Source organism: Eutrigla gurnardus (assembly GCF_963514095.1).
Source record: "Eutrigla gurnardus genome assembly, chromosome: 20".
Lineage (NCBI taxonomy): Eukaryota > Metazoa > Chordata > Actinopteri > Perciformes > Triglidae > Eutrigla > Eutrigla gurnardus.
The window spans coordinates 626,352-637,581 of NC_139931.1; the positions used below are offsets into that span (position 1 = coordinate 626,352).

Here is an 11,230-nt window from a genome sequence, read left to right on the forward strand (position 1 = left end):
ACAACTTTGAGACGTGAGCCCCACGGATACATTAGCGCGTGACACACACAGCGAAACAGCCATGTGGAAGGAGTCGTGTTGGTTTGCGTCGTCCGTCTAAACTGCTGCTAGATGCCGTTTTTTGTGTCCACGATGATCGCGTTTCTTCTCGCTAGCATACAGATCGCGTAGCAACACCTCGTTGACGTGACTGAACGGAGCGGCTCTTCTCAGCTGAATTATGGGAAAAGCCAAGGTAGATAACGGCCCGTGCTAGCTGGATAGCTAGCTGGTTAGCCTCACGTTTGGAGAGTTGGAGAACGCTTTTTATCGTGACGTAAAGCGAACTCTTAAAAGAGGAATCGGTGAAATGTTCTCTTAATGTCATGTAATATATAAACGCACGTTGTGTTTTCAGACCAAGAACCAGAAGAAATCCCGAGCCACGGCCAACCATGTGGCCGAGGAGACGTACGCGGCGGTGCCGCACTCCTTCGTCTTCCACCGGGGTCAGATCGGGAAGAACGTGGCTCAGCTCATCGAGGACATGCGCAGAGTGATGGAGCCGTACACCGCCGAGTCCCTGAAGGTCTGTGGCAAACTACAAGCTGGGTCACGTGGGCCTGCCACGTGCTCAGCCCTCTCCTTTGGTTGATTGTGTAGATGTTGGGTTTGTCTGACCTGTACTGTTTGTTTGTTCCAGGTGAGGAAGAAGAACGTGCTGAAGGACTTCGTCGCCATCGCAGGACCACTGGGAGTGACTCACTTCATGATCTTCAGCAAGACTCCCAGCTGCATCAACATGGTGAGACCGCAGCCCGCATTAAACCGGTTTACTGGAAGACTCCCCAAGGTCAAAGGTTAAATCCATTTGTTGTGCTTTCAGAGACTCGCTCGACTCCCCAAAGGTCCCACGCTTCACTTCAGAGTCCTGAAGGTAAGTCTACGACCTCGTGGTTAAAGCACACGCCGGGGCTCAGAGGATGACGCTTTAATACGTGACTGTTGGTGATGTTTTCAAAGTAAACGCACTGATGTGCCCAAACTGCAAACTTCTTCTTCTTCCTGATTGTTCTCCCGCTCTTATAAGCACTCTTTGTCTTGTTTTTTTCCAGTACTGTCTGGTCAAAGATGTGGTTTCATCCCTGAAGAAGCACAGAATGCACGAGCTCCAGTTCACACACCATCCGCTGCTCATCCTCAACAACTTTGGATCTGACGGCATGCACGTCAAACTCATGGCCACCATGTTTCAGAACATGTTTCCTTCCATCAACGTGCACAAGGTTTGTCCTTCCAGCAGAAATCACATCGTTGCTTTGGTTGACTCCAGGTTTAAAGTCTCGTTAGCATGATGAGAGTATAGTCTTCTGAGCTATCCTGTGAAGATGCATTAAAAGTAAACGCTTTCTGATCTCTGAGACTTGGACTCGTTCGACGTTGACGTTTAACGCTGGATTTGTGCAAAGAATCTAACTGTTGTTGTTTTTCAGATAAGCCTCAACAACATCAAGAGATGTGTGCTGCTGAACTACAACCCAGAGACCCAGGAGATCGAGTTCCGTCATTAGTGAGTCACATTACAGGAGAAATAGGAGAATAAACATGTCGGCTCAGATGATGACACATTGTGACTTGACTGTTCAGTGATTTTCAAAGTAAACGCACTGATGGGCCTCCGCACATTACCCAGAATCCTCCTGGTTGTTGAGTAAAGGTCACACTGACACGCGACCTTGTCCCCGCCCCCCTGCAGCAGCCTGAAGGTCGTCCCCGTGGGAATGAGCCGCGGGGTCAAGAAGCTGATGCAGGAGCGCTTCCCCAACATGAGCAAGTTTGAGGACATCAGCGAGCTGATGATGAAGTAAGGTTCTCGTCCAGGTGGGATTTCTTTGAGAGGTTTCAGGACGAGCTGCAGAGTTGATGTGGTCTGAACTTCTTCTTCTCAGGGGGGCGAACCTTTCGGAGAGCGAGGCGGAGCAGGACGGGGAGCACAACATCACCGAGCTGCCGCAGGTGTACTCGGGCCGAGGCAACATGGCGTCCCAGCAGAGCGCCGTCCGGCTCACCGAGGTGAGTTTGCTGCTCTCGTGGTTAAATAACAACATGATGATGATGGTTGGACGGCGCCTACATGTTTGCTCTGCTGTCCTCAGATCGGCCCTCGCATGACTCTGCAGCTGATGAAGATCCAGGATGGGATGGGAGAAGGCAACGTCCTCTATCACACCACGAGTGAGTGCACTCCTCTTCCTTTAATCCTTCTGCTCGCTGCCTCCTGGTGTACGTGATGACAAGACGTGTTATGAACGCTGTGATTTCTCTCCAAAAGTAAACGCTTACTGATGCATCCCAACACGCCAGAGTGTAACTTAGACCTGCTTACAGGCTCTTTTAATGGGAACTTGTTATGTGCTACGTTTGCAAGTCTCCAAGACGGAGGAGGAGATCCAGGAGATCCTGAACAGGAAGGAGGCCCAGCTGAAAGAAAAGGCCGGTCGGCGGAAAAAACAGGAGGAGAATGTTGCTGAGAAGAAGGAGAAACACGAAGCCAACAAGTAAGGACTCTGGATAACTGTAGCTTTCTGTCGTCTCCTTCTGGTTGCAGAGTAAAGTCATTGTTTCCCTCCCGACAGGAAAAAGAGCCTGGCAGGCATCAAGAGGAAACTGGCTGAGGCTGAATCGGACAGCGAGGTGGAGGATCCCGGCAGGCAGGACGATCGGCCCGCTGCTGTTGAATCCGATGATGAGGTGGAGTACTACAGGCAGGCTGTAGGGGAGGAGCCAGACGAAGGTGGATATATATTTACCTAGTATTCCATCAAACATCAGCTCTCGTTTTGAACGTATTTATTGACTGAGAAGTTTGTTTTCTGTGCAGACATGTTCCCCGCCGCCAAGAGGAGGCACGGCTCAGAGAGGACTCACGGAGACGCCAAGAAGAGGAACATGTCTTCGGGTAAACCGTTTAGAAAAGACAGAGATGATAATAAATCACCCAAGAGAAACGGTCCAAAGGGACATCACAGAGACAACGCGGGGAAAGGATGGAAGAAGTCCGGGGACGGGGAGAAACCCTTCGGGAGGAAAATGAAGCCCGGGGGAAAGGCGTTCGGAGGAAAGAAATACGGAGACGGGGAGAAAGCGTTCGGGAGGAAAATGAGCCCTGGGGGAAAAGCTTTCGGAGGAAAGAAATACGGAGACAAGAAATACGGAGACGGGGAGAAGAAATTTGGTGGGAAGAAGAAATTTGAAGGGAACAAAACATTCGGTGGAAATAAAAATAAGGACAAATCCTTCAAATCTAAAGGTGCCAAAGGAAAGCCGGCCTTCAAGAAGAAAGGTGCAGGAGGCTTTAAACAGAGGAAGGGGAAAGGCTGATGAACCTCTGACTTCTTTTGGCACTCGGACTTTGAATGTGTTCTCACGCTCCACCACTAGATGGCAGCAGGCAGCCAGCTGCCAGTGACTGATGTTCTTTTCAGGAGAACTGGAGGTTAATTGCTGAAAATCAGCAGAAGCACAGAAGAGAACAAAAGTGCCATATTTTCTACACTGTATAGTAAATTGTACTTAAATAAATTGTTTAAAAAATGAAATTACGACTTGGATGATTTTATTCTAGTCTGTGTTTTGGGATTCAGGGGATCGTATCTGTGTAAGACCTCTATGATGGAACCACAAGAGCCTGATGGGTTTGGTTCTATAACTCTGGAGTTGCTCACAGAAACACACTGAGGCTCTTCCTTGGAATTTGAGGAATTTGCCTGACAGCTATAGGTCTCATTTACATTCACTTCCGGGCCAGTTGGTTTGGTAGAGAGGGCGTTTTCTTACCGGGAGGACTTATTTGAACGTGCTGATTCTCCTGAGCTGTTCATCAGAGGATCGACTGGAGGTAATGACGACCACGATCTCAGATCTGTGATTTAAGTTTAAAGAACAAATCAACAGAATAATCTTCCTTTTCTTAGATGTTAACTTGTAATGTGATGTATTTTCTCTGCTGATGTTACTAAAATATAATGCAGAGTAAATGGTTCTCTAAAGATCACAAACCAAAAACCAGAAGACCCAGATGTAACTTCTACTGTAGCTGAAGCTGCTTTCACACTCCTGTAGTTCTGAACTGCTGAATGGAATGTTTAAATGTGTTTCTGCAGAGACGTGAACGCAGAGACGGAAACACCAACGCATTAAAGGTTTAAGAGCTGAGGGACAAACATATGAAGATCATTTCATACAATCAAGTGTTAAAACAATACATGACAAAGCCAATGCAGGCTTTTTATTTTGAGAAATGATTATAAATAAATTATATATTAGTGGAAGACAAATGTATTTACATCAAAATTAAAGTTCAAAAAGTACTCAGAATGCAGCATTGTCTCAGATTAATATATATTATATAATATTATTGGGTCATTGTAATTTAATTATATAAAGTCATCTTCATTCAACATAATACATCATTTTGTATTGAGTCTCTTATTAATATGAATCTGAAAGTTACAAGTATCTAATTCTGCCAAATGTAGTGAAGTAAAGAGTAGTAGTAATACTGGAATATGCTGTAGAAGTATAAGTAATATGATATATAAGTAGTTGAGTAAATGTTCTTTCCACCACTGATAATCAACGTCGTGCATCGACTATGAAGAGTACGTTCATCGATAAAGATGTTCTGATGACATGCGATGATGCTTCCTTCATATAATCAGTTATCTGGAGGCTGATCAGATCAATGTGCCTTTCTATCGCAGCGTCATCACAGTTTTGCTTCTTTAAGTTGCGTAAGTGCACGGAGGGTAAGAGGAAATGACTTTGGCCTTAAAAACACCCTCCACATCTCGCTGAAGAGCTTCACTCATTTCAAAGCAGGAACTGAACTCTTGGCTTAAAAGTCACAGCGCGGTGAAGCAGAAATCTGTTTTTCGGTGAGTTAATTCACATTCAGGCTTTTCTAGGAGTCAAATTCAGTCTCTGTTTTTAAAAAAAGACCATTTTCTAACATTTAGCCTCATATTGTATCGGCCTACTGTGTTGGTTATTTGAAACAGAATATTGTTGTCTGTGAATGTTTGTCTTCACTTCACACACCAAGAGAAATAAATCCATCACAAAGATGCTAATAGAGACAGAATATGAGCACAAAGACGAATCTGTGGCTTCTGTTGTTTGCAGGAGGGCTGAAGCCTCTGTGTTGTCTCTTAATCCCTTCTAACTTTCCCTACTGAACTACAGAAATAGAAAATAACTAACATGAACGGTGTAATATCACTGATTCCATTCACAGATACCGGACGGTGGAAACTGTGTGAAGCAGCTTGGAGACAAGGAAGCAGGATGGAGAAGAGGTTCACGTGTGAGCGGTTCCAGGTGGCCCTGCTGCCCTCCATGTACAGCGTGGAGTTCGTGGTGGCGCTGGCAGGAAACCTGTTCGCTCTGTGGCTGCTGGCGGCCCGAGAGAGGAGCAGCTGGCACACGGGGGTGGTCCTGGCATGTAACCTGGCCATCAGCGACCTGCTCTACATCCTCACCCTGCCTCTGCTGATCGTCTACTACTCGCGGGACAAAGACTGGCTCTTCGGCGATGCCGTGTGCAAAATCGAGAGGTTTCTGTTCACCTGCAACCTCTATGTGAGCATCTTCCTCATCATGGCGATCAGCGTGAACCGATGCGTGGCCCTCGCGTGCCCCTTCTTCTACCGGTCCAACGTGGAGCCGGTCCACGCCAAGGCCGCCAGCGTGCTCATCTGGGTGGTGGTAGGAGTCATTTCCTGCCCTGTGTTGAAGTTTGCCTCGGTTTGTCCCAATGACCACAGCAACACCACTCTGTGTGTGTCCTTCTGTCACCGGAGAGGCGGCGACGAGGGCCCTCACTTCAGTTACAAAATGTTCCTGGCTGTGTTCGGCTGTCTCGTCCCCTTCTTGGTCACTTTCTCTTCCTACTGTGTTGTGATTTCCACAGTGTGGAAAAACGTCAGCATCACCACGCTGGAGAAACGCAAAGTGGCCCTGTTGGTGGCGTCGGTGCTGGCGCTGTACGCCGTCTCCTTTGTGCCGTACCACTTCTTCCAAATCTATCAGTTGCATCAGAGAATCCTAAATGTCACCGACGTGTGTTGGGTCTACGACGCGTACCAAGTGTCCAAGGGCCTGGCCACTCTGAACATGTGCATCCATCCGGTCCTTTACATGGCTCTGTTTGACAGCATCAGAGTCGCTTGCTGTGGGAAGAACCCGGAGGACGACAACGGGAGGACAACCAGGAAGATGACATCTTCTCTGTGAATCCATCATTATTCCACGCATTTTAATTCTACACAGGAGAGCTTTATTTTTTTTAAACTTGTTTTTTGATATTTCTGAAAGTTATTGTTCAACTAACTTAGAAACATTTGTAATAAAGATTTCTTTGTTGAACGTGCCTCACTCATCATCACTTCCTGTCTGAAAGTGTGTGTCTACTGACCAAGTTTCACACCTGTGTAAATGACGTGCAATCGGTGTTATAAAGAGTACATCACCGACGGAATCAGGCTCAATGAAGGGTTACAGAAATATTTTAGCTTTATCTCTTTGTAAAGTTTAGCTTTAAACACATTTTCAGATTTTTTCTTCTTCCATCATTAAAAGACAAAATGGTCCTCGTTTATATAGTGCTTTTGTCCAAAGCGCTTTACTACGGAAGCCCTAAACGGCCATGCATACATACATTTTATTTCGTCCGTTTTCTCGTGATAACGAGATAATTTTCATCCGTTTTCTCGTGATAACGAGATAATTTCCCTCCGTTTCCCCGTGATAACGAGATAACAAATGAAACGTGTTAGGCGAGATTTCAAATTCGGTAAAGTTGGAAAGATATTCACAGATTCGAACTGACCATAAAGAGACCCTTGATGTGTGTAGTGATTTTGGAGTCTCTGTACGCCTACTGTATTACAGTGGAGTTATTTATTGTCTTGCAATTTGCAGACGCAACTTCAAAATGATCTCGTTATCACTGGAAAACGGGTGAAAAATTATCTCGTTATCACGGGAAAACGGAGGGAAAAATTATCTCGTTATCACGAGAAAACGGAGGAAATAAAATATATGTATGCATGGCCGTTTAGGGCTTCCGTAGTTTAGGGCTTCCGTACTACACGACTCTTATTGTGAAGTTGAACAAACGCGGTGCTTTTATTGCGGAGTTAAAGTTCCCGGAAGTGAGTGCCCGCGCTGCTCCGCCCTTTTTGAAGCTAAGCTAGCTAGCCGAGAGGATGCCGTCGATTGAATACGACGAGTGAGTGTTGTTGTACACATTAAATATACTATCTATATCACATTTAATATATGTGGGGCGTCCCGGTCTAACGCTGCGTGTCTCTCCCCAGATCCAAGCCCAGCTGGGCGGACCAGGTCGAGGAGGAAGTCGATGAAGGTAAAGATTAACGGCGCTAGCGCAGGTAGCTAACGCTAGCATCTTGCCGCCTGGTGTCCGGAGGAGGAGGAAGAGGAGGCCGGCTAGGCTGCTGCCACTAACACGTGGTTGTCGGGCGTAATTCTCGAGATTAAAATACACTCACCTGGGATGTGTTGGATATCTCATATTTAAAAGGGCTACGTCGATACGTCTGATGAACTGCCATGAAGAGACGATTTGTTGATGGAACGTGTAGCTAGCCGAGTGCAGTGACGTAGGCAGCGTCATTCACTGGTAACGGCACGATAGCTAAAAGATAGCAAGCGATTTTAACTCACTATATATAAATCCCTAGCCCTGGTTAAAAATACAAAGAATACACGATTTTTAGATGTACCCTCTGGCAATTAATGACATTTAGAATGATTACATATTCATGTGTTGACATAATGATATTGTATTAGCTATTAGTATTTATTTATTCAGTTTTTTTAATTATTATGATTATACTACCTTATCTGAGACCTCAGGAATGTATTTTGTCATTGTATTCTATTTATTGGCTTTTTGTTTTTGTATCTGAAACAGCTCCCCTGTTGTTTTTTCCCCTCTAAGACTAACTTCTCTGAATATTGCTTTTGTCAGGCACACTCCCACCCCCCAAGGAAACTATCAAAGGAAATATCAAAACCATCACGGAATATAAAATCGATGATGATGGAAAGAAATTCAAGGTCAGTTGCGTTTTTATTAAACTACTATATGTTGCATCAGATTGTTCACAGTGCTAGTTTGTACATGGCTTGGCGTTAGAAATATCGTTGTGTACGTTGTGGTACAGTGGCATTTATTTGTCTTTTAAAGAAGTACATTAAATATATATTTATATCTGAACAAACCCCATTGCATTTTAATTTGCCTTGTGAAACTGCCAAAAAACAATAGCTTTATTAATTAATTGGTTTGTATATCAATGGTTCTCGTCACTCTTGCAGTTAACGGTCATCTATAACTGCATATATACATGTCATGTAGTAACACAGTAGTATAAGTGTTATTAATGTTCATTTTGATTCTGTGAAACAAAAATATATTGTGCATTTGCTGCGTTTATTTATCCAGATCGTGCGGACCTTCAAGATCGAGACCAGAAAAGCCTCCAAAGCCGTTGCCAGGAGAAAGGTTTGCTTCTTAATTTAGTTGCATTCACTTTGAAATGAACACGATTTTGGGTCAAATCTTGTCATTGCTTGTTTTCTCTTATTTCAGAACTGGAAGAAATTTGGCAACTCTGAGTTTGACGCAGCGGGTCCTAATGTTGCCACCACAACAGTCAGTGACGATGTGTATATGACTTTCATCTCCAGCAAAGAGGTGAGGATCCATCGTGACCTTTAACCTTGCTGCTCACTGATGGCAGTGCAGGTAGCCAGCTGTATAATACATGTACTTTTACCTCTTGCAGGACTTGAACGCCCAAGACCAGGATGAGGATCCCATGAACAAACTGAAAGGACAGAAGATCGTGTCTTGTCGTATTTGCAAAGGCGACCATTGGACCACCCGCTGTCCGTACAAGGACACGCTGGGCCCCATGCAGAAGGAGCTGGCTGAACAGCTTGGGCTTTCCACTGGGGACAAGGACAAGCCTGCTGGCTCAGGTACAACGAGCATACCGCTCCCACAATCGGATGTCGATCAGTTAGACGTGGTGGTTGGTGGCGCCTAACGTTGGGACTCCTCTTCTCTCACCAGCAGAGCCCGAGCCAGCACAGCCTGCCCAGAGCAAGACTGGGAAGTACGTGCCGCCGAGCCTGAGGGATGGAAGCACGCGGAGGGGCGAGTCCATGCAGCCCAACCGGAGGGGTGGGTGTAAGTAAAATCACCCCCTACTTCTTTTTGCACCCATTCAATCCAGTATACAGTCATTCATACAGTAGCAAGAGCAGTACTCCGTCTTAAACTGTGTTCTCCCGACAGCGGACGACAACGCCACCATCCGTGTGACCAACCTGTCCGAGGACACCCGCGAGACGGACTTGCAGGAGCTCTTCAGGCCATTTGGCTCCATCTCCAGGATTTATCTGGCCAAGGACAAGAATACTGGACAGTCAAAGGTCAGTGCTCGTCTTCGGAAATACAAAGATCTGCAGGTTTAATGCTTCAGGCACTGAAGCCAAGTAGAGAGGAATTATTGAAGCAGGTGTTCCTTCATCCACTGGACACATCTTGCCAACCAGGTGTAGACAGTATGTTGACTGTAGTTTTGTTTTATGAGCTCAGCACGCTCCACTAAGTCTCATCACACCACTGCTGCTTGTTCCCTGCAGGGCTTTGCCTTCATCAGCTTCCACCGCCGGGAGGATGCAGCCAGAGCCATCGCAGGAGTGTCAGGATTCGGATATGATCATCTCATTCTCAATGTTGAATGGGCCAAGTAAGTGACTCTGCTTTGTCAGGTAATTGTTGAAGTATCTTGTGTTATTCTTGCTGCCAACTTTATTGTTTGTTCTCTCTGCAGACCGTCAAACAACTGAGGAATTCATCAGAATACATTCAAGGATGAAGCCAGATGTTGTTGTGCTAAAACATGGCTGTTGCCTAAATAAAGAGAATCACGTTGTTTCAGTCTCCGTTTGGTTGGTGTAGCGTCTCAATTTCAGGGTGGGAGTTTTATTCAGACTGAACTTTTTGAATCACTTCGACAGATGTTTTAGTGATTTCAAGTTTTGAGGTCAGCAATTATATTCAAACACTAGATAATCAAAGCAGCTCCATCACTTCCCACTTATTAAAATGTTAAATTTAAATGTGCAAACTCGTGTCGGTAGACAAAGAACTGCATGACTTCAACAGAAGAACCAACAAACATAATTCCAGTAGATTAATATTTCACATCATCCACATTGTTCTGTGTTCTTGTCCAATCTTTCAACATTTATATTTAGGGCATTTAGCAGACACTTTTGTCCAAAGCTACTTAAAATACCTACATTTGTCAAAAGAATTCCACTGTGTCAACTAGGTGCCCCTTTTTTAAATGCATTAAGGGAAACCTTTTGTAAACGGCTCAACCAGGAACCAGAGTACTTTAGTGTCCTACTCCAGTAAAGTACTGTTGGTTGAAGTTGTACTCATGAGTAAAACAAAAAGTACTCGGTTCCAAAATGTGAAATAAGGTTTGCTGACCAGCAGGTAAAACGACTTTAACGGGGTCTGATGACTTTAAAACACTTCACATCCGTTTCTGATTAAACCAACTTCACCCTCATTTATTTTGAACACAAACTACGTTTAACTTACATTTAGGTCATTTAGCAGACGCTTTTGTCCAAAGCGACTTACAATAAGTACATTTGTCAAAAGGAAACAAAGAAACCACAACGTATCATTGCTGATAAAGTAAGAGCTAAAAATACAACAAGTGTTAGGTCCTCATCTGAGTAAACTAGTACTTCAAGAGCAACAGTGTTACACTTACATTTTACAACATGACGTGTATTCTGCAGTTTCCCGTTAACAGGCCTATTTGTGGCTAACATTAGCTGTTAATGCTAAAAGACATCTTACCGTAGCGGCATGCATGATTAATTAACCGGCATACACCGGTTTCCCGACGTTTGAATCCACTTTTGTGCTACGCATTTAAGCGTTGTCTGGTAAAATCAGTTTCTCTGTAGCGCAATACCCGTTAATTACTTTTATTTTTATTTATTTAATATTTTACTCTGCACACAACCAATGACTTTACTTCAGTTTTAACTTTCATTAGACTTTGAAAAATACTACTAAAGTACATTTAGGTCATTTAGCAGATGCTTTTGTCCAAAGCGACTTCCA

General features: G+C 44.6%; 3 protein-coding genes across 7 annotated transcripts; all 3 read left to right on the plus strand.

Annotated features, from left to right (window-relative positions):
- Window positions 1-50: 50 nt before the first annotated feature.
- Window positions 51-3,578, plus strand: ppan (peter pan homolog). Its single transcript, XM_084036289.1, has 12 exons — window positions 51-235; window positions 398-568; window positions 683-784; window positions 866-916; window positions 1,095-1,265; window positions 1,473-1,549; window positions 1,736-1,843; window positions 1,929-2,052; window positions 2,136-2,214; window positions 2,408-2,537; window positions 2,616-2,773; window positions 2,861-3,578. Exons 1-12 carry the CDS (start codon window positions 221-223, stop codon window positions 3,358-3,360), a joined length of 1,686 nt encoding a protein of 561 aa, XP_083892415.1. The 5' UTR covers window positions 51-220; the 3' UTR covers window positions 3,361-3,578.
- A 1,250-nt stretch (window positions 3,579-4,828) lies between these two features.
- On the plus strand, window positions 4,829-6,405 carry p2ry11 (purinergic receptor P2Y11). Its single transcript, XM_084036299.1, has 2 exons — window positions 4,829-4,916; window positions 5,276-6,405. Exon 2 carries the CDS (start codon window positions 5,326-5,328, stop codon window positions 6,271-6,273), a length of 948 nt encoding a protein of 315 aa, XP_083892425.1. The 5' UTR covers window positions 4,829-4,916; window positions 5,276-5,325; the 3' UTR covers window positions 6,274-6,405.
- Window positions 6,406-7,182: 777 nt separating this feature from the next.
- eif3g (eukaryotic translation initiation factor 3, subunit G) lies at window positions 7,183-10,021 on the plus strand (the record flags this gene model as incomplete). Of its 5 annotated transcripts, none has more annotated exons than XM_084036300.1 (10): window positions 7,183-7,270; window positions 7,362-7,408; window positions 8,036-8,124; window positions 8,513-8,572; window positions 8,660-8,764; window positions 8,856-9,051; window positions 9,146-9,262; window positions 9,371-9,507; window positions 9,721-9,827; window positions 9,912-10,021. In XM_084036300.1, the coding sequence occupies exons 1-10, from the start codon at window positions 7,248-7,250 to the stop codon at window positions 9,925-9,927; spliced, it is 897 nt and encodes a 298-aa protein (XP_083892426.1). In that variant the 5' UTR covers window positions 7,183-7,247. The 5 variants fall into 5 exon arrangements, with proteins under 5 accessions (XP_083892426.1, XP_083892428.1, XP_083892427.1 ...); XM_084036302.1 differs by having other exon boundaries at window positions 9,146-9,256; XM_084036301.1 differs by having other exon boundaries at window positions 9,149-9,262.
- Between the last annotated feature and the right edge of the window lie 1,209 nt (window positions 10,022-11,230).

Excerpts from the sequence above, each read along its gene's own strand:
- p2ry11 (XM_084036299.1), top strand. The coding sequence starts at position 5,326 with ATGGAGAAGAGGTTCACGTGTGAGCGGTTCCAGGTGGCCCTGCTGCCC.
- ppan (XM_084036289.1), top strand. Across the intron at positions 1,550-1,735 it reads GAGATCGAGTTCCGTCATTA|CAGCCTGAAGGTCGTCCCCG; the intron begins GTGAGTCACATT and ends GCCCCCCTGCAG. Across the intron at positions 2,215-2,407 it reads CGTCCTCTATCACACCACGA|TCTCCAAGACGGAGGAGGAG; the intron begins GTGAGTGCACTC and ends TACGTTTGCAAG.